This window comes from Xylaria bambusicola (genome assembly GCF_022495145.1).
Source record: "Xylaria bambusicola strain CBS 139988 unplaced genomic scaffold F5B22scaffold_29, whole genome shotgun sequence".
NCBI lineage: Eukaryota > Fungi > Ascomycota > Sordariomycetes > Xylariales > Xylariaceae > Xylaria > Xylaria bambusicola.
Genome location: NW_025953582.1, coordinates 190,710 through 210,859, shown reverse-complemented (window position 1 = coordinate 210,859; position 20,150 = coordinate 190,710). Strand labels below are relative to the sequence as shown.

General features: G+C 46.8%; 6 protein-coding genes and 1 non-coding gene across 7 annotated transcripts; 3 read left to right on the top strand and 4 right to left on the bottom strand.

Annotated features, from left to right (window-relative positions):
* Positions 1-462: 462 nt before the first annotated feature.
* F5B22DRAFT_611979 (uncharacterized protein) lies at positions 463-1,841 on the bottom strand. Its single transcript, XM_047975314.1, has one exon. It carries the CDS (start codon positions 1,670-1,672, stop codon positions 476-478), a length of 1,197 nt encoding a protein of 398 aa, XP_047829579.1. The 5' UTR covers positions 1,673-1,841; the 3' UTR covers positions 463-475.
* An 855-nt stretch (positions 1,842-2,696) lies between these two features.
* On the bottom strand, positions 2,697-3,960 carry F5B22DRAFT_637234 (short chain dehydrogenase; the record flags this gene model as incomplete). Its single annotated transcript, XM_047977406.1, has 4 exons — positions 2,697-2,863; positions 2,957-3,038; positions 3,182-3,357; positions 3,636-3,960. The coding sequence occupies 4 exons, from the start codon at positions 3,958-3,960 to the stop codon at positions 2,697-2,699; spliced, it is 750 nt and encodes a 249-aa protein (XP_047829578.1).
* An 847-nt stretch (positions 3,961-4,807) lies between these two features.
* On the top strand, positions 4,808-8,171 carry F5B22DRAFT_611975 (uncharacterized protein). The gene has a single exon (XM_047975313.1). The coding sequence runs from the start codon at positions 5,274-5,276 to the stop codon at positions 7,695-7,697; it is 2,424 nt and encodes an 807-aa protein (XP_047829577.1). The 5' UTR covers positions 4,808-5,273; the 3' UTR covers positions 7,698-8,171.
* Positions 8,172-8,551: 380 nt separating this feature from the next.
* Positions 8,552-9,940, top strand: F5B22DRAFT_611974 (uncharacterized protein). Its single transcript, XM_047975312.1, has one exon. The coding sequence runs from the start codon at positions 8,731-8,733 to the stop codon at positions 9,841-9,843; it is 1,113 nt and encodes a 370-aa protein (XP_047829576.1). The 5' UTR covers positions 8,552-8,730; the 3' UTR covers positions 9,844-9,940.
* Positions 9,941-12,528: 2,588 nt separating this feature from the next.
* Positions 12,529-13,786, top strand: F5B22DRAFT_611971 (uncharacterized protein). Its single transcript, XM_047975311.1, has 2 exons — positions 12,529-12,805; positions 12,908-13,786. The coding sequence occupies exon 2, from the start codon at positions 12,928-12,930 to the stop codon at positions 13,462-13,464; it is 537 nt and encodes a 178-aa protein (XP_047829575.1). The 5' UTR covers positions 12,529-12,805; positions 12,908-12,927; the 3' UTR covers positions 13,465-13,786.
* Positions 13,787-17,791: 4,005 nt separating this feature from the next.
* On the bottom strand, positions 17,792-17,882 carry F5B22DRAFT_t124. Its single transcript has one exon. It is a non-coding gene; the product is annotated as a tRNA-Pro (tRNA).
* Positions 17,883-18,357: 475 nt separating this feature from the next.
* Positions 18,358-19,797, bottom strand: F5B22DRAFT_611964 (GroES-like protein). The gene is made up of 2 exons (XM_047975310.1): positions 18,489-19,797; positions 18,358-18,435 (listed from the first exon to the last, which is right to left on the bottom strand). Exon 1 carries the CDS (start codon positions 19,686-19,688, stop codon positions 18,513-18,515), a length of 1,176 nt encoding a protein of 391 aa, XP_047829574.1. The 5' UTR covers positions 19,689-19,797; the 3' UTR covers positions 18,358-18,435; positions 18,489-18,512.
* Positions 19,798-20,150: the final 353 nt, after the last annotated feature.

Here is a 20,150-nt window from a genome sequence, read left to right as displayed (position 1 = left end):
AATCTTGTTTGAAAGGACAAGTCTGGATGTGCAGTAGGGCCCACTCTAAACGTGCAGTACGCAGTTGTTGGCAGGGGTTTTCAGCTGGCTACGACATCTGCACACTGTATACATTAACGCACCAAAATCATGGGTTGTAAGGTATGAGGTTATCGTGAGTTGTTAACCAACGCCATTTTCAACTATATATTTCAAAAGTACAACGTTAATACGTAGGTTTAGGTTGTAAATATATATTAGGCTTAGTACGGTAGGCTAATAGTTAAAGCCTTAAAGGTATAGATAGTGCGGGGAAAACGGTACTAACGAATCGCTGCAGCCCGCTACAGTCTTTGGCGGCTAACTACAGCTGCGTACTGCACGTTTAGAGTGGGCCCTACTGCACATCCAGACCTGTCCGTTTGAAACTACCGTTTTTAATCTAGTCCTGTGTACCCCTTCTTTACTAGCCCACATCTTACAATTGTAATTATCATCATTTAATAGTACTGTCGGGATCAACACGAGCTACTTTCTTAGCTCTTGACTCTGTGTCACTAATCGCCTTTCTTTTATTTGAGCCACCACTCTTGACGCTGAGCAGGCACCTTCTTCGGAGCTCCTGCTGTGCCATGGCTCGCCTCTGCCCTCTTAAGATATTTTCCGCAGAGGAGCCGATTGTAACAACTACACGTTCCGGAACCTCTTCCAGGGAGTTTTCTTTGGTATCAATAATTGCTCCAGGGGGTAATTTCGAGTCGTATCGCCCCGAATATAGGTGCCGGTAGTACCCTTTCGAAGGGGCTTCCTGCCACGTGTTGATCTCAGGGAATAAGTGCGGTTTAGGGACAATATGGTGGTATTTATCATTCAGACTGAGTGCTGCACAAGCCCAGATTGCCAAGTTAACAGTCAATTGATCGCCGGAGTTGCTCCAGGGCACGGGCATGAAGTGGCATCCAACCTCCCATTCACTGATATCATAATAACGTACCGCGACTGCCTCTTCTGGTGTAATTATCACGCCAATTCGCGTATCGCAAACTTTGCAATAGGTGCCGAGCTGCCTGAGAGGCTGAAGACCAGCTTGTGACTTCTCATCGGTCATTAACATTGATGACCTCCATAATGAACTTGGTTTGATTTCGAGTGGCATATACATAGGGCCGCTTTGAATATCTGCACGCCCCATTACATATGCATCAGGCCTGACATATTTCCCTGGCCTATCCTGGTCCTCCTCTGGTATGTTCTCAGTTAGAGACGGGTCCTTTTCTATGTTGATTTGCTCAACTCTGAAGGATGGTTCAATCTGCGGCTGTCCTAAGTCCTTTTGTATCACAGCTGCCGCGAGCTTCAAGCCTTCGTCAATCCTCTTCTTACACCAATCGAGAACAATATTTTTCATTGATTCTTCCAGGCCTATGAGACACATACTTCTTGAGGGCCTGGAGCTTGGAGGGCGATTGACGACTGTATCAAGAACATGGCGATATGCCGAGGTAATATTGGCAGAATTGAATTCTTTCCAGAGTTCCGCGTTCCTGCCCTTAATTTTAACGTAAGACTTGACTGTCTTGCTACTACCCCCCTGTCTCCCTTCATAATAGGTCTCGAGATCAGGGTTAGCTTCTTGCACCCTGCTTAAAAACGTGTCCTCTATTCTCCTTCGAAGACCTTGTTTCCTGGACATTTTATTGTAATCAGTGTGCTTGGAGATCAACCGGCTAGTAAAGTAACAGTTATTTTTGTATCTTGAGTATTGGATGTATTCATACGTGAAGGTAGCGCAACCTGGCGCTTGGGACGTGCGATAGATATATAGTGTAGTACCAGCATCATGCAATCCCCTTTGTAGTCAGATATTAAGCTATTTTACACTGGTTTCTTTGTCGTATTGTAATATAGTGTTTACACGTTGGAAGATTTGGCATAGGAACATCCAAAACCGGAATTTTATGATCTACCTGGCTTCACCTTTGAAGCTGTAGCGTGGAGACAAAAAGGCGTAAGTGAAAACGGTCAAGCTTCGCTTTTACAGAAACTATTTGCAACGGATGCCAACCCAAGTCGTCACTCACCAGGTTCTGTTTCCTTTATTTTCAAAATAAAAGAATCTAAATTAATGAGCAAGGAAAAATTGTCGCTAACGAAAGGCAAAGAAGATATGACTTTCTACACAACTGTTTTCAGCCGCTACCTTGAACAGTCATCGAGAGCTTTCTCAAACAGTATGGTTGACAAAGGCAAGGCGCTTACAACATACGGGGCGTACTACCTTTTAATCTAATTAGTGTGGATGTGAAATATGAAATCCAAAAGGCCCATGAATATTTCCTAATGATTTTCAGTGCTATTATTGATTCACTGGCATGCGGCTAAACCTGTATTTTGCCTTCAGGTAAAATAGGCTGCCTTCATCAACTCAGGAAACTGTTGTTGTTGACTTTCTTAATTTATAGGTATTACAAGATATCCTTCTCAACGCAGGCAGGAAACAGTCGCAGACTTGCTCCAGTGCACTTCTAGAAAGCAGATCTTATAAAGTACAACTTACCAAATCGGTACAAAGTATATTTAGATCTTCTGCATTCTCACCAGCTAACAGAATTTTAAGATTGCTTTGCAAGGAAACAATTATACAGCGTCTCCAACCCAAGCAACCAGACTGATTATTGCCATTAGCCACTAAACCCCCTGAGCTCCATGCTAACATCTCAAAGCTTCTTCTGTGTGCGAAGATCAAAGGCTTGAGGAGCGTAGCCACCATGATAGTAGAGGGCATCGTCGGGTGTAAGCCACCCGTCAGCACATTCATCAAGATACAAACCTCCCCTAACTTCCCACTCTTTGCCTACAGCAGCCCATACAGTGGATGCGGTACCTTAAGGGGTATTTTTCATCATTCCTATCAACAATGGGTCCGCCTTAATGTCGTTGACAGTGGGAAGATGCCTGGCAAGGGGTGTCAAGATACCACTAGGGTCAAGACTTGATGCCCGTAAATTTTGGCATTGGTATCGGGGGTCCAGCTCGTTTGCGAAGAGAATATCAGCAAGCTTCGATTGTATTAAGAGTAGTACATGTAATCCCGTTAGATTAATTAGAAGGTTAAGTTACAGTACGTCATACGGCAGGATAACGGGTCCTTTATACATTTCAGCATGTGGTTCGTTAAATATCACCGCCTTCCACCTCTGACAGATTGATCATGGGCCCCCAGCGGCGTGTACTCGGTTTTGTCGAAATCAAGACTATCAAAGCTGATCTCGGCCCGATGGTGGGCGGCGGCGACAACTACAAAGATGCGGGAATTGAATGAAGGGCTGGCCGAGGCCAGGAGAGCGTCTTTTAAGAGATTAAATAGTAGAGAATGACCTGGGCATCAGTGGTTACTATAACCATAATCCGCCATACTGAGATCAATGCCTACTGGGATGATTGGTACCAAACTATGATTTGAAGCCGTCTTCGATTTTGCCCTTGGGGCAAGCCATGACTCCTGGTGTGAGTTTAGATTCATGAGTCAAGGGGTAAAATATAGTCTGCGAAGAAGAAGGTGGGGAAGAGTGTTGCGAACATACCAGCATTGAGAATCAAACTGTTAAGCTAATTCCCGCTTTTATGCAAGAATTCTTTAGCCCCAGCTCGGATACTTTTGAATGATCCTAAATCTATTGAAATCACCTCAACTTTACCAGGCTTTCCGTCTGCTAAAAGCTCATTGGTTATCTTTTGACCTTTAGAGCGTTCACGAGACGTAATGTAAACATCAGCTCCTATGAGGCGCATCGCTTTCGCCGTTTCGGGCCCAAGTTCACCAGCAGAGCAACCAGTGGTGAGGACAACTCTATCAGCCCATGATGGATGGGCGACAAGTCCCTGGTGCTCGATAATCTGTGTAGCTGTACGCCGGGCATCGCCAGGACCTTTGACGTTCATATGCTCACGCTGTTCTGCGTAGGGGGCGATACGGGTCATCGCAAAGGCTCTCAACAAGACGATTATGAATTCAAACTGCGGCTAGAAGTGGGTGAGCCTTGCGAATTATTAAGATTGAGGCGTGCCTAGAATATTTTGAGTCTAGTTGCGAAAACCATCAAGATAGACCAAGAGGTTATCAGCCCTACCCCTAACTGCCGCAGATTCGGAGGTTGAGACCGTGGTATAATTGTATTAACGAAATCTGTGTGCAATGAAGAAGAACGTTTCTGGCCGCTACACACATAGTATCGGAAAGTGGACTCGCCACAAAGCAGCACAGGTAAGTTGACTACAGAAATACGCTATGACTATACAAATTGCAATTGTGTTCAGGCCCGACTCATGCCAATAAACACTCCTGATACCGTTAAAAAAAAGAGAAGAAAAGCTAGTGTTAACTATTGTGAACCTTAAGTTTAATGAAAGAAGAATACTCGATGCTTACCTAAGTTCGGGTTATGTATGTCATCTGATACCTTGCAATAATATCAGCAGCAACAACGACAGCATAGTCTACGTTGTCAATTGAAAACCCATATATATGCCAGATCACCTGACTTGAGCTGGACTTCAAAGATGCCATTACTCATACTCCACTTGCATCGATACTACACACACAGGCCACGGGAGTAATAGCCATGTCAGTTCGTATGGTATTGTGGTGAGGTTCAGGTGAAATAGCAAGGAATGCTACTTATCAGGATAACCTGCGCTACGATAAGACTGAGAGTGCCAAGCCAGATCTTGAGACAAGCTTGATTGGAGACCCTAAGTAAGAAAGCTAGGCATCCAACGCCCCGGCACGATATAGCGCCGACTCAGCCCCTGCGCTTACCGCATACCATCTAGTTTAAGAGCTGCTTGGAATGCCTAACCTGGGGTGTTCAGGGGTTAGAGATGAGTCAAGTCCTCTGCTTCTGCCTTGCGTCTGCCTTGGACCCCGCATCAGAAAAGCGCCATCGTTGATAGGCAGACCAGACCGGTGCAAACTAGGGACTCAAGTTGACGATGAATTCGCTGACCGCTGATTGCAGCCTAGCAGTCTGCCCTTATGGGAAGACACGTAGCGCCTCATTCGGTGGCCGAGACTAAGCTAACGGATTCAATGAGATGGAAGAAGATATACAAATAGCATCGTCATCTTGTCTGTTAACGATAGCTTTGGCTTTCAGTTTTCCCATTCTCATCTATTATACCCCCCCATTCACCCAATAGTCCGCTCAGAGACCCTTTAGGTATTGTAGGTTTAGCCTTTACGACGTCATCAATTCTTCCGCCGGCTGCCACATTATCTTCACCCATCTTTGATCATGTCTAAGCCAACACTGGAACGCGCCGACTCCATCGACAGTTTCGAGGAAGTCAACACCAAGATCATTAAGGCCTCTGACCCAGAGACCAATGGCATCCTCAGGGTCGACGGCAAAGTTCCGCCTGTCCTTCATGTCCTGAAGTATCTGAGCTTCAGTGACACTGTTGTCGAGTGCCGTCAGAGTCTCACACCCTTCAAGCACTTCCCTCAGTTCAAAGATAAGGACTCAATTGATGATGTTCAAATTGGCGAATACGGCGAGAGCGATGACGATAAACCGGTCCTCGATATTACTTACAAGATTAGCAAGCCCAGCACTGACTATAGACGGCGAGACCACGGCAACCCCAATGAGAGGCCAATCACAGCTGCTTTCGACCTGAATGATTACCGGTATGACGACGGCGACGATGAAGATGAATTCCAGGCTGCCGCTACATCGGCCCCCAAGCCTGTCATTACTATGAACATACACTCCAAGTACCTCATTTCTGCTCTTCAGGCCGTCATCAGCTACTATCCGCGCGTGAATCTCCAGGACGCCCCTGTCAGCATCCCGGCCCCATATCGTTTGCTTTACCTCCATCGGGCTGAGCTAGCCCACTTTCGCGACAACCAGCCCAAGTCGCATAGCCCAGAGTATTCTGAAATTACTGCACGTCACATCGATGTCTTGCTCAACTTTCTTGCGGAGAACATGGGCGATGCCCTGGTTAAGGAAGAAACCTTACACAAGCTGGACCACCCTTCCGCGACCTTCGATCTTTTCTGGCTCCTGTTGAAGCCAGGACAGATCATCTACGCCAAGCGTTATGGCCTTTGGACACCGTATGTTATCAGCGCTGTCAGAGCCGGCTCAAGCAACAACTTCAAATCATACAAGGTCGACTGTTGGTACCTAGAGAGCAACGGTGTCGTCGTTAAACGATATGCGGAAACCTTCCGGGTACAGCCCTGGACTGGAGAGCAACCAATCAGCAGCCTGCCTGTGATCCCAGAGGCGTTCTGGGTTGAAAACATGGCTGCTCAAGGGGGTAAGACCATGAAGGAAAAGTGCATCGAAGAGGGCCGACTCTACTGGGAGTTGCTCAAGAAACCAACCTACATGGAATACGAAGGGCAGCTTGTGAACCCCTCGTCTGGAAATGGCCAATGCGTTGGGGTCACAGGACATTTCAGTGGACGCGTCATCTGCGATCCCGTCGGCTTCGACCGTTTCTACACCGCGTCGCCAGATATGAACGGTAGCAATCGACCTAGTCTCAATACATCGCGAACGGGCTCACCTGCCCCGCCGCCTTTGGATCATCTCCCGCGCAGTCTACCTCGATGTGGCTGCGATGCATGCGAAAAGAGCCGCGACCCTACACAAGGTAATGATGGTCCCTACGCTGAGTTCAGAGAGCTAGATGCCACCAGCGACACCCCTCCAAGCAGTGAAGTGTTTTACCATGTCCTAAGCAAGGTTATGCCTGCTTTCGTCCCAAACAACCGCCGTTGGGCATGTGTAAATCTCGCCTACCTAAAGCCAATCAAGCCCAACAGAGATGCGTTCAAGGAGCTGGTGCTTGACGACGAGATCAAGATGACAGTCAAGGCCTTGATTGGCAGGTTTGCCACCGACGTCGAGGGTCGCCTTCTCCCCTGGAATACGGGCGTCGTGCAGAATAAGGGCGAGGGCCGTATCTTCCTGCTGCACGGTACTCCCGGTGTTGGTAAGACATCCACAGCCGAGTGCATTGCCGAAGCCACGAACCGACCTCTTATTGCCATCACGAGCGGCGACCTCGGCGTCGATACGTACCGCGTCGAGGGGTCATTGCAGTACTTCTTAGAACTTGGACAGCGCTACGGCGCACTACTACTCCTCGACGAGGCCGACGTGTACCTCGAGCGTCGCCGATCCAAAGACATCACTCGCAACGGACTTGTGAGCACCTTCTTGCGCGCGCTCGAATACTACCGCGGTGTATTATTCCTCACAACCAATCGTGTACAAGCCTTTGACAGCGCCTTCTTGAGTCGCATCCATGTGGCGCTGCACTACAAGAACCTACGCGACGAGGATCGCGAGCGCATTTGGTTGAACACATTCGAACGTCTGCATCGCGAGTCGAACGGTACCGTCCGCATATCGACGGCAGCTCGGAACGAGCTGCTGGGAAGCACGGACGGTAATGATATGAGCAATCGGATCCGCGCGCTCAAGTGGAATGGTCGTGAGATACGCAATGCCATGCAGATGATGCTGGCGATGGCGGAGTCGGAGGCGCGCGAGGAGGGCATCAAGGTGGTGACTGTGAGCCAGAAGCATGTTTCGGCTGTGGTCAACTTGAGCGGCGATTTCCGAGCCTATCTCAAGAAGACGACGCCGGTTGAAGGAATCCTGGATGTAGAGGTCGAAGGTGATGACTCCGACTAAGAGGGTAATAACCAGTTCGTATGAGGCGGTTATCCTCATTTATGTAATTTGGTTATCCTCGTTTATGTAAATTCAGCAAGCGAATAATATCCAAAGACTTGGCAAGTACACGCCACAATGATCTTCTCGACGTGAAGGTAACATTGATGTTGCATGTTTGGTGATGTTACCTGTCACTGCATTAGAACAGGACCCCCTTGGCCTTATAGATACCAGTAATATCCCAATCTTGGGGCCTCGTTCGATCCATCCAAAGCATGTAATCCTCTTCCCCCCATTGTACTTGTATCTTAGCATATCCCCAATAATCCGGATACCAACCAGCAGATTCCCAGTCTATCAACCCGATTATCTTGGCGGATCTGTCTACCAGATCAGCATGCGTAAACGTAGACTTATCCGAGCGTAGAAGATAACTCCTTAAATCTTCACCGTGCGAAGTGCAAATAGCGTTCGTGTATGCGCCCCCTGGCCGAATCATCGCTTACAAGGGGCCTCGGCGGTGATTTCAGGTCGTCGAGCAAAACATCGTGACAACCCGAATGTAGCATCACCTGAAGGAAATATGAGGTACACCGAGTATAGGCACGATTTTGCCGAGTTGGAGAGTATGAAGTCGCCTGCGACTATCTCATGGATACGATGTATATGGTGTAGGCATGAAATATAATAGGACTAGAAGGTTGTTTCTTGTATTGTTTCTTGTTTTGTTTCTTGCAACTTGATCAAGCGGTCAGAGAGGGCAGAACTCAGTGTGCCTGCTACGTTAATTACTCCCTACCTGTAACCTCACAGTACAACTCCGCGAGGCGGTGAAAGAAAAAAGGGAGGAACTCTGCACTGAACACAGAGGTGTTGAGTCTCTCACTTTTTTCTTGCACCGCCTCACCCCATCAGCCCGATCAACTTCTGGGATACCTTGGATAGACCCTTTACCCTTCAATCTCATGCTCTACATAATTACATCATCTACACTCCTCCAAGCATTTGCCTACCCTAGCGTTTTTAAAATCCTAACTCCTTTACAACAGTGATGAAACCGTCAGAGCAATACCTCCGGGTGTTAGATGTCCTGCGCCTCCTTAAGAAAGAGCCCAGACACTTCCACACAGCCTATCATGTCCCAATGAAGAGTCGAGCGCCCATGTTCGGCCTCACTACCATCGGCAACAACTTTTGGCTTATCGGAGACCATATCACACTCGCCCGCCGCTACGGCGAACCCTGGCCTAGTGATACGCTTGGTCTTATCAACACTTGGACTGCGTCTGATGGACATCACTATGCCATTTTAGACGTGCCTGTAATGCCGCCACGTTCTCGTCCATGGACACCAGATGATGCACCTACTCTTGTTCATCTCGCCGCAGGTGGTGGCACTACTATCGATGCCGAGGATAATGATAACGAGATAGCCGAGATTACAACTAAGTGCGTTTATTCTATCGGAGATGTGTATATTAAGATGCATCATACCATTCACTGCGATTCTGTCGATGAGCACGTAACTATCAAGGAGCTGTCAAAACTTCTTCCAACCCGAAAATTCACGCTTCCCACAGTCCTCTACCACGCCCGCTACGACAATCGCTATTTCCTTATTACATCTAAGGTACCTGGTGAAACGGCTGCGCAGCTCTGGTGGGATTTCGACGACGCCATGAAAGACCGCTACGCAGATCTCATAGCAGAGGCCTGTGTTGAGGTTGCTATATTGACCTCCAGCAAGCTGGGCACCGGCATCGACGGGACTGGGCTGAGAAACGGGCGCTTGGCGGAGGCCCTAACTAGGAAGAATATGCCTAACATACTTGCAAATTGCAAGACGGTCAACATCGACCCGCAGCGCCCTTTCTGCTTTTTCCATGGAGACATGGGGCCCACAAACGTTCTCATAGACCGCCAGAAAGGAACGATTAGCATTATTGATTGGCAGGCTGCTGAATATGTTCCCAGAGAGTGGATCGGTATTAACTTTTCCAGTGCACTGGCTATGGTGCAGGATCTGCCTATTCCGGAGAATTACTCGTCAACCGATTACGCTACGCGTGTATGGAGGGCGCTGCAAGATCGTGGGTTTGGAAATGATGGGAGTATTTGGCTGCGCTGGAAAAGGATTGACTGGCAAGTGATGTCCGACCTTTGATCCATTAAGATGATCAAACATGCAAGGGCTAGCCTACCACACTACAACGCTGCAATCCAATATTTAATTTAATCTCTTAATAATTAATAGTTATACAACATTTAATAACATATTAATCATGTTTTATATTTTATCTATATGATTAGCCTGCTATATAGAGATTTTACAAGAGCCTTTATCTTTTTGATATAGGTTTACTCTAAGATCCCTGTTTGTCCGATATCCTGGCTGAAGATATAACCCCTTATATTTGACAATAGTTCTAGTATACGATGTTACATCGCGGAAATCCTTCGACGGAATTGAACATTTGTGCCAACGGATTTTTAAGATAAAGGGATGGAAAACTTCGAAACATGGGGTCCCAATCCAAGCACTTCTTCCTACTGTAATTGTGGGCAATAAGAGCGACAAGGTTCCCGACAGGATTGTGTCTCCGAAAGAGGGAGTTGAGCTGGCTAACTCCCTTAACTGCATGTTTGTTGATGCGTCGGCAACTGACTACGAAGATGTCTTGGGCCTTTTCGAGAAAGCAATTGAGGCATGGACCAAGTCGGAATGCCCCAGGGACTATACCGGGACATCATTGCCAGGTGGAGGTAGTACAGAGGGCTGCTGCGTAATCATGTAATTATAGGGCTTGGAGAGCCTGGCTTCTAGGTCGCTGTTCAACCTTCATATCTTGCGCAATTATTATTGTATTTACTTTTTCAGCATTCCTGATTCCCACCTTTCTTTCCCTCTTTATGGATCGGGGGGCTGGCCTTCCTGGGTTGGCTCCCTAAGTGTTTGAACGCTTTGACCGAAAGCATGAAGACAGTTAAGTGTTTCTTTGCATAAAATGACCCCGGCCGCGCAGCTGGGTTTGCTTTTCGAAGTGCCACCGATAAAAGCGGTATCATTCGATGTTTCAGCAACCTAACTAGGTCATATCTCATCGAGGTGGAAGAAGACTTCAAGGATACTACACCTCTCATAGATTCCTGTTCTTCTCATTTCCCTCTCTTGCCCTACAACCTACTCCATCTTTAAGATCTTGAACTGTGAGCACCACGTCTACGTCGTTAGATCTGTCAGCGCTACTTATATACCTGCTAATCTGACAGTGCTTTTGTCCTCATTATAGATCGCATTATTGCTTGCTGCGACTGCTGATCCCATGGTTTAGCATGGTGTCTCCATGAAGATTTCGTTGTAGATGCACATCACTTGAAAACTGGACTCAGCTGTCGCATTTTTGACGAGCCCTGTGAAGATTACAACAATTTCGTCGCAATCCTTCAGCAGCCAGGCTTCACCCGACTTCAGCTCGATCTCTTGATAACCGGTCAGGAGGACGAAGAATGGCATTCGTTCCGTAGCGGCCTCCTACACCAAGCCTTACGCGAAGCAGTAAATCTAGAAGATTTTAGGTTTGGGACCGCGTCTGGAGGAGACACCTATTCTCAAATAGAGATGGAGAATCACATTCCTTTACGCAGTATCTTTCCAACGGACAAGTGGCCTCGGCCCAGGCATTTCGGGCTTACGAGGTTCATGGTTACGCAGACTGACGTAATTTCACTGCTCGCCGCACTACCGCTAAGCATTCGGTCGGTTGAACTGAGCTTCCTCGTTTTCATGTGGGATGGGAGCACTTACAAGACCTTGCTCGAAGAGATGCGCGATGTGCTGGGATGGCGGGACAGACCAGATGATGCGCGCCCGATACTCTCCATTGGTGTAGACCCAAATGGTCATGAACCTCCTGCACGGGGTATTTGGATTGACAAAGAAGTCAACAGCTTCCTTTACAATGACGGCGAAAACCCGTTTGGGTGGAATGGTAGGAATCCGAACAGGGTGCCTGACGGCAAGGGCATTGTCCGAGATGCCTTTGATCCAGATTTTGAGCGGCCACATCTATGTTTCCAGCAGTATAAAGAGCTAGGATATTACCTCGTTCCCCCCCAGTGCCTCTGAGTCTCGGGAAAACTAAGGTATGGGAGGAGATGGATTGGTATGCGCCACCTTTACTAGCCTTACCTCTGCTGCACAGGTCGATAATTCTGCATCAGGGCTGGATAGCGTAACACGACAGTCCTAGCACAAGGTGCTGTTTCGGGTGAATGGGTCATTGAGTGGATGTACTCCGCAGGAAGTCGAAAGAATGACACTCGTAGCGCCGTGTAGGTACTAACTAGTCCAGATATCTCGGTTTAAAACGTACTTCGGGGTGTGTTTACCCCATTCTAAGCATTAGGTCATGCCTGCTAACGTAGAATCATCCCTTGTACGTAGCACGTATACCACATTCACTTATAACCAAAAATTAATAAATAGAGCAGTGTTAGTCCATAGCCAAGGCGTGCCTGTTGCCACGTAGAGCTTTGGCGGTGCTCTTGCCGATCCATGACACCAACTGCCCAGGTGGGCAGTGCTTATGAACATGCTGTTGGTTTTAAAACGTCTGGTATTTACATTTCGACCTCAGGTAAGGCATTCTCGCATCTTTGTCTCAGCTCAAAGTTTCCAAATTCAGGTAGATAATACAATATAGGAGGAAGATATTACCCATATAGGTACCTATGAAAGCCCAATCCTAAAGCCGCGTAGTGGCTGTGGTGGCTCAATTAAGAACCGCTCAGGTGTTGGGGTTGCAAATGGATACAAGGGTATAAAAGAATAATTGGGCTCTAGAGAGGCCTTGGGACTGGTCGATCTCTTCAATAAAGCAATGTTGGCTACGGCATACATAACATAACTACATAGCTGGAAGTTAGCCTGGACTGGCTTAGCTAACAGGTCATGCTACCCCTCTTTGTTCTTTCACTTGACATTCTACCCGTTCATTTTTTAATTTGTTGACTGTAAAAGATGGGCTACCTCTGTTGAGGGAGGTGTGTTCGCTCTATATTAGGATTGGCTGTATCCATACCCATTACATGCACTCTTCTTCAAGGTATTTACACCTCTAGCACTAGTATGTTCAAGGTCTCTTCGATCAAACATTCTCTTTCAGATGAGATAAAATCTCTATTTGTCCAACAATATTTATTTCTGCTAACAGAGATGGATGACCTAGATGTCCATGATTGTTCCAGCATGGCTACCTCAAGATTCGAGACGGAGGTTTATACAGCCGAGGGGTATGTGGAAAGTGCAGGGACTATACTATTCCGGCTCTCGACCTGTGAAATCTGCGTCCTCCATTTGCTGAGTCGTGATGAGTACATCCTTGCAAAAGGTCGTCGTAATGTCGGCGAATCACGTGCGGCTACTGCACTTCGTGAAACTACTGAGGAGACGGGTGTGCCCTGTTATCTCCTGCCCATAAACCTTCATTCCCGTGCATGCCCCCCGGGCGGTGAGGTGGACCTACCAGATAAAGTGAGGCTTTTCGACAATGCTTGCGAACCAATCGGAATGCATCTTCGGCGTCTTGGGGAGAATAACATCAAAATAATTTGGTGGTATGTGGCTGCGGTTAGTGAAGGAGAGCCTGTGGGTCAACACGAAGACAGGTATCAACTAGAGTTCTATAAGTATGAGGAAGCACTGGAAAAGCTCACTTATGGGAATGATCGAGCACTTGTACGAAAAGCGGTTGAGTTGGTTGAATCTACAATCCGTACCACATGAACTATCTAATTACATCACATTGCCCGTTCAACTCACGCTTTATTCTTGTCCCCGCAACCTAGTCCCCTTGGATGCTATGTCATTTGCGAGCAATAATGACTTCTCCGCACTCTCGAAACTGCCGTTATTATCCAGCACGAAATCTGCTTCAGCTGCAATTATTCCCACCCCCCTTTCTTTTTTAGTTTGATCTTGCCGTTCCAACTCCTCTAAGGATATGAGCGACCTGCTCCTTCGCTTTGTCAGAAAGGGAAGGCGGTGATACTTGCGTTCCACATACTGGAATGCTGGGAATATGTATATAAGACCTTCATCCAGCCAGATAACTGTATTGTAACTTAGACTTCTAGATAATCTAATGGGATCATATGTACTACTCTTGACACGCTTCGCATTGTCTACGGCGATGTGTATTACCTGGAATCCATCTCCGAGCCACAACTTCAGGAACCTTGTAACTTCATGGCCATGGAGGCTTTCAATGGTGATGTACCGAAGCCAATAGTGGGCTGTCGCGAATCGCTCGAGTTCATGGAGGAAATGCGGAGCTTGCTCTTCGCTACTAAGCGAATATATATTCTTTCCAAGCCTTCGACTGATTGCTCCATTAAATAAACAATCTTTGATCTGAAGGCGTGTTGCGCGCCCATTCCGTTGCAAAATGCCTGAGCATGACTGCTTTTGCCTGACTCTGAAAACCCCGAGAATCCATTGATGGTTTGCACGGGATGCATCAAAGGACGAAAGAGTGTATTTCCCGTCTTTCCTAACAAGGCTTGGCGGAGCTTGTTTTGCAGTTCTCGAAAGCTATCTTGCTCTGAAACAAGAATCGTGCGCTGGTAGTCGCCGCCTGCTTGCTGGTTGTGTAGCTCAGTCTGCAAAAGTCGCTGGTAATGTCTGTATACTCTGACCTTTTGCCGGCCACATCTGAAACGGGGCTGAGCTATGAAGTCACCAACGGTACAATTATTGTTCAATTCAGTCCGGTGATCGATATAATGGCACAGGCTGTCATAAATATCAAGACACGGTATCTTATCGGTCCGCTATGCGACGAGGTAGAGAACATAGGTATCTCTTTGGAAACATTTGTTCCCCTATTGTCTAATGCTCTGCTTCTTTGCGCAACTCTAACGAGAAACTTTGTCAAAGATGAAAAGGCACTTATTCGTAATTTCACCGCTGGAATACTCTTAGCAGGTGCTATGGATTGGGTTCAACTAGGTGAGAGCTTCCAAAGACTGGGATTCGACGGTCGGTGTTGGCAGATGCTCAATAAAGGCGAGCGAAGTAAGGTTGTATCATCGTAGCTGGTGGTGATCATATCGTCTTCGGCAGTGTGGATGTTTGATTGGTTGCCTGGTGTGGTGGAACGCCCTAATTAGTTTTACTCGAATAATAACGTCAATATCCCGGTGATGTTGTCACCTACCAGAATTCACTTCAGTATAAGAACTAAATTCAAGTCATATTATCTTACTCTTTCTATTTGTGCTTATCAGACATGACCTACTTACGAGAAATCACTTCAGTACCCGAAAAAGAGAGAATCATTGATGTTGACCTAGTTGAAGCATTGCAAGGTTGAGTATTGAGTACATGTCAAGTTTCGATGCAACTCAACCACTTCAGTATACAAGCTCTATATATCTGCTTGATCAAAGTTCCGGATAAAATCATAATAAAAGCTGGCCATATTCGACAGTTCACTTAACTGGATGCGCTCATTGATAGTGTGAACCTTGCCAAAAGAAGCCAGACTCCCAGGACTCCATCTGTAGATATGGTCGGATAGACCTATATTGTAAGGCATATGTTAGCCTAGTCCGGTAAGCCTTAAATGATTGAGACTTACTGAGGTAGTGACGAGAGTTGGTGTTCGCTGCTATAGCACCTGGAGCGGCAATAATACGTAAGGCCTCTCGAGCAAAGGTATAGCGCACTATATAGGGGTTAGGCTAAGTTAGCTCTAACTCCGGGGATCTACCCTATAAATTATTAATATACGCCTTAAAGGTAAAGCAACGTTTATTTAATAATAATATATATAGTTAACTATATATTTTATATATATGTTTAGCCTGCTATGCAGAGATTTTACGAAGCCCTTTGTCTTTTTAATATAGGTCTACCCTAAGATCCCCGTTTGTCCGATATCCTGGCTTAAGATATAACCCCTTATATTCGACAATTACACTGATTTGGGAATTAGAGCAGCGTGCAGGGTGTTCAGCACATTCAGCGCATACAAAAGCCACCCACCCACGTCAAGAAGGGGCCTTCTGAATTCCTCACTCCCACCTCATCCTCCTTCTCCACAGAAGCCTACTATGATGAAGCTTGGGTAATATTGCCTGTTTTTATTAAGTACAAAATTTGAAGAAATGCCTCCTGCTCCGTCGCCTATGTATTTGTAAGGGATTCTGAGTCCATATATGTATCAGTACTTCTCTCTACCCCTGCATACATGTTTCAGCGCTACTCCAACTAGAGCAGGGGCTGTATCTCACCGGGGATGTGTAATAAAGTAATGTAGAGTACTGCCGGTCCCTTTTGTTCCCGTCGCTGTCAAACATACTCATCCATGATTATTAACTTATTGCCAAATTGGCGTCGACGTCATGGCAAGCGGTGCCAAAAGCCAAGACTTTGATTTCCAGTCTGAAGTCATTGATAGCCGAGTCAAAGATCTAGAAAGGGCGAACTCTCGAGTATTATAACAAGGGCAGGAATACTGGGCTTAGAATCTAGGCAATTCAGATTATAATGAACAACTAGGGCTGCATAAGTCCTTGACCAACCAACTCCTTCTCGGCTCTTGGTGGCTTGACTTGACTCTATATACAACTGGTCTGCCAGCCCAGACCGCCTAGGTTTCTGGGGTCTGTTTCAAGAAGCGAAGTCTGTATAACCTCACTTTCCAATATTGCCCAATATTGCCTGCATGTCTTGAAAGATCATGAACAGCCTGCAAAGGTCCTTCGTACGGTCGAAGTGCTTGGCGAACTGCATATTCAGCTAGTACAGAGGTTGCACGTGTAACAAGTATCATTCAAACCTTGTGCCTCGGACGAATTCGAAACGTTCATGGGCAACAAAGGACAAGCTTATTCAAAGGGAAGTGTGTCCCGTGCAATCTTGAGGATATCAGGCAGATTAGACCATGTTAAATCATTTACTGGTGTTCTATCGACCTTGTCGCAACTTGATAGAACTGTTCTAATGGTTTAAGGCTCTATTCAATTAATATTTAAGGTAATTATGGAACTACCATTCCTTTCTGTACAACAACTCTATTAGTCTGAAGAGAAGATATTGAATCGCTAGTATTTAAATTTCTCACCTGTGGTGTGCTCTGGTAGTTCCAGTCGAAGTCTGGTGTGCCAAGTACGGAGAGTCATGAAGCAGGTGTCCAAATACGAGGGTCTGTCGTGTGGTCGTTGCCTGTTTCAAGGACAGTAACTGTCACGCTAAGGTCTTCAGGAAGACGAGCAGCAAGTACCAAACCAGACAGGCCACCGCCAACAATGACAAAATTGCTTGTAGATTCTATGATGCTGGGTTTGTTGATAGGTAATTCTACTCTGCGTTGATGTGGAAGATATTTGTGAGCTATCCCGGGAGGAAGAGACAATAAATTAGGCGTTATAAGTCAGAGTGCGCTCTTCATAGGGGACGAACGAGAGAGAATATGTTCCTTAGACACATAGTGTCAGGTAACTTAAAACAGAGTGACGCAAAAGGCGGCAACGAAAACGAGAAAAAGGGTAGCTGGTTTTACGTTGGTACGTGAATGGGTGTTCTTAGAATTTACTGCACACAGATGACACCAACAAGTGTGAGGTTCGTTTCTGATAGGTAATAATTAATACAAGCGACCCAGTCAAGCTGATCAAGTGCATGCAAGACCAATACCATCAATAGCTTTCAATGTCTGAGTGGTTCAAGTTGTTATCTCTGCTTCATCCTAATACCCCCATGTTGGTAAAACGGGATGTTTACAATGAGTACCTAGCCCAACTAGCAAAATCCCATATTCTCCATGTGACCTTGGACTGATCGTGTTGCTACTTTTCAAGTCAGGCCAGAACATTTAACGTTAACTACTCAAAGGATGTTAATAATATCACACAGTACTTACTGAAACTTGGTACATGTATTCACTTCGTGATAATCTTATACGAAGATATCCATGTTCATAAGCTTACGAGAGAGAGAGACAATGCAGGCTTTTACATCCAGAGGATCTCACTCAAGCTGATAAAACAAGACAACGAGTTTAAAAACTGAGCGAAAAAGAGATCTATAATACTGGGAAGCAAAAACAGGGTCTGGCCGGGGATTGAACCCGGGACCTCTCGCAAACAATGCTGTAGGGTTAACCCTAAGCGAGAATCATACCACTAGACCACCAGACCCTACCGTTAATCCCCATGGGGGAAGATTGTGAAATGATGCTCCGATATTTTACAATAAGTACTTAGTCAAATAACTAATAGGTAGGATACAAGCCATTCAAAATAGAATGATCTTTTAAGGGTGAATACACATAGAACAAGAAGTTCCCTCTATTAACTCTTCGCTTGCTACCTCATACATAATCAGAGTGCCTTTATTCCATGGAGGTTAGGGGATCTGTGTCTTAATGCCTTTCCCAGTTAAATCAAACCAAGAGAAGGACTTTCCTCCTGTCATTCAACCACCATACTGGACAACATTAAGCAACGTTCAGGGCAAGCCTATTGAGTTGAGCACGATGGCCTAAATGAAGGTGACACATACCCTTGTATATCAAATGGACTGCTTCATAGAAAATAAGTCCTATGAACCTACATTTGTCGCTCTTCTTGCTGTGAGATTGTCTATCTCAACGCTACTTCACGATGTTGAGACTGAAGCGTCACTACAGAAGTTGATGATGCGGAAGCACTCGCGAACAATTAAAAAGAAGACCGGAGGATTATTCGATCGCTATTATGTATTCTTTAGTATTGTTAACTAAGCACAGTACAACAGATACATACTTAGTTGTGTAGATAGTAACTTATCTACTCCTGCTCCCCAAGGGTAACAACCAACTTCTCACACGACACGCCCCTCGCAAGGATATCAAACCCCTTCTGCACACTCTCCAGCCCATGTCCGACGACTCGCGCCTTCGGCGCACACTTATACTGCCCGCTCTCGAGCGCCGCAGGCAAGAACGCCCCAAAGACGACCTCCGCAAGCGGCGTATCCTTGACATTGTACGCATGGAACATATCCGCTTTCACACCCGCCGGCACCCCGTCCTTACTAAACAAGAGCGAGCACGCAACGACCTTGTTCCCCTTACTCTTGCTGACGACCTCAAAAACAACAGGATTGCTCTCTGCAACGCATGAAAGCGCACCTGCGCACTCGCGCTCGCTGAAGGCGGATACGAGCTTATTCGCGAGATCCGGGGCGCGGTAGTCGAAGACGAGAGCAGCGCCCAGAGAAAGGCAGTGCTCGAAATTAGCAGGAGACGAAGTCGTGATGACCTCGTAGCCCGATGCTACGGCGAATTGGATTGCGCTGCTGCCGATAACGCTTGCGCCGCCGCCCACGAGGACGGTCTTCCCGTTGCGCGGACGCGGTGGTACAGACGGATGATCGAGGCCAAGGCATGCGTACAGCGCCTCGGCGGCAGTAGCTACGCCGGATGGAAGCGTTGCGGCTTCGATGAGGGACGTCTCCTTGGGCAGCTTTGTAACTACAGAGGTGCTGGCGGCGACGTATGACTGGAAACCCCCTGAGCGCGAGGTGAATTCGCACAGGAACCCGAGCACGCGGTCACCCACATGGAATTTGGACGTTGCGGATGAACCCACTTCTACCACGGTGCCTGAGACATCGATACCAGCTGCCATAGGATACGTGAGGAACGGGAAGAGAGCAGTCCCCGCGGATTGGATTTTCGAGTCTACGGGGTTGATCGCTGCTGCAGCGACTTTGATGATTATTTCGTCTGGCCCCGGCGTTGGGTAAGGGGAATTGGCGATTTCTAGACTGGGCGCCTTGTCTGAGGAGTAGTAGGCCGCTGTGTTTGTTGGTGCCATAGTGAATGAATGGTTGCGAGATGGGCGAGTATGTTGTGGTGATATATGTAACCTATTGCAAGACTTGTGACGTAAAGTGCCTGAATTTCTATGCGATGGTCTACCTAAGCAGGTGTGTTGATTGGCGAAGATGGAAGATATCATCTATCTTTTATATATATCTATTCCCCGTTCACTCACGCATGATGGCCCCTTGAAGCTAGCCGTGACCTGATAACCTCTTCGCCTCAGCTGATGTTGAACGGGGCTGATTTGTAAGTCGCCATGAGGAGATGAAGGCCGCAAGCGCACATCGGTCATCTTGTCAACGAAGTACCTGCTCAGCATCCCGCATCCACTTGCGGTCTGCTTAGTAGGGTGGGAATCATGATGGATATCGGCAAGACGCTAAGCATCTCGTCGATGATATGAATGCCTAATACTCGTTCTTGGCAATTCAATCGATCAAGAATAGGATGCTAGATTCACGGAATAAACATATAAAACAGACTTCTTACTCCGATTCCGAAGGGTATCGGAGAATATGAGACGCATCGTAGCCTGGATGTAATAGCTGTAGTTTATATCGTGAGATCCTAGTCTGTTTTTAGAGCTGTCTAACTCCGG

Coding starts and splice junctions, on each gene's coding strand:
- F5B22DRAFT_611974 (XM_047975312.1), top strand. CDS start 8,731: ATGAAACCGTCAGAGCAATACCTCCGGGTGTTAGATGTCCTGCGCCTC.
- F5B22DRAFT_611979 (XM_047975314.1), bottom strand. CDS start 1,672: ATGTCCAGGAAACAAGGTCTTCGAAGGAGAATAGAGGACACGTTTTTA.
- F5B22DRAFT_611964 (XM_047975310.1), bottom strand. CDS start 19,688: ATGATATCTTCCATCTTCGCCAATCAACACACCTGCTTAGGTAGACCA.
- F5B22DRAFT_611971 (XM_047975311.1), top strand. CDS start 12,928: ATGGCTACCTCAAGATTCGAGACGGAGGTTTATACAGCCGAGGGGTAT.
- F5B22DRAFT_611975 (XM_047975313.1), top strand. CDS start 5,274: ATGTCTAAGCCAACACTGGAACGCGCCGACTCCATCGACAGTTTCGAG.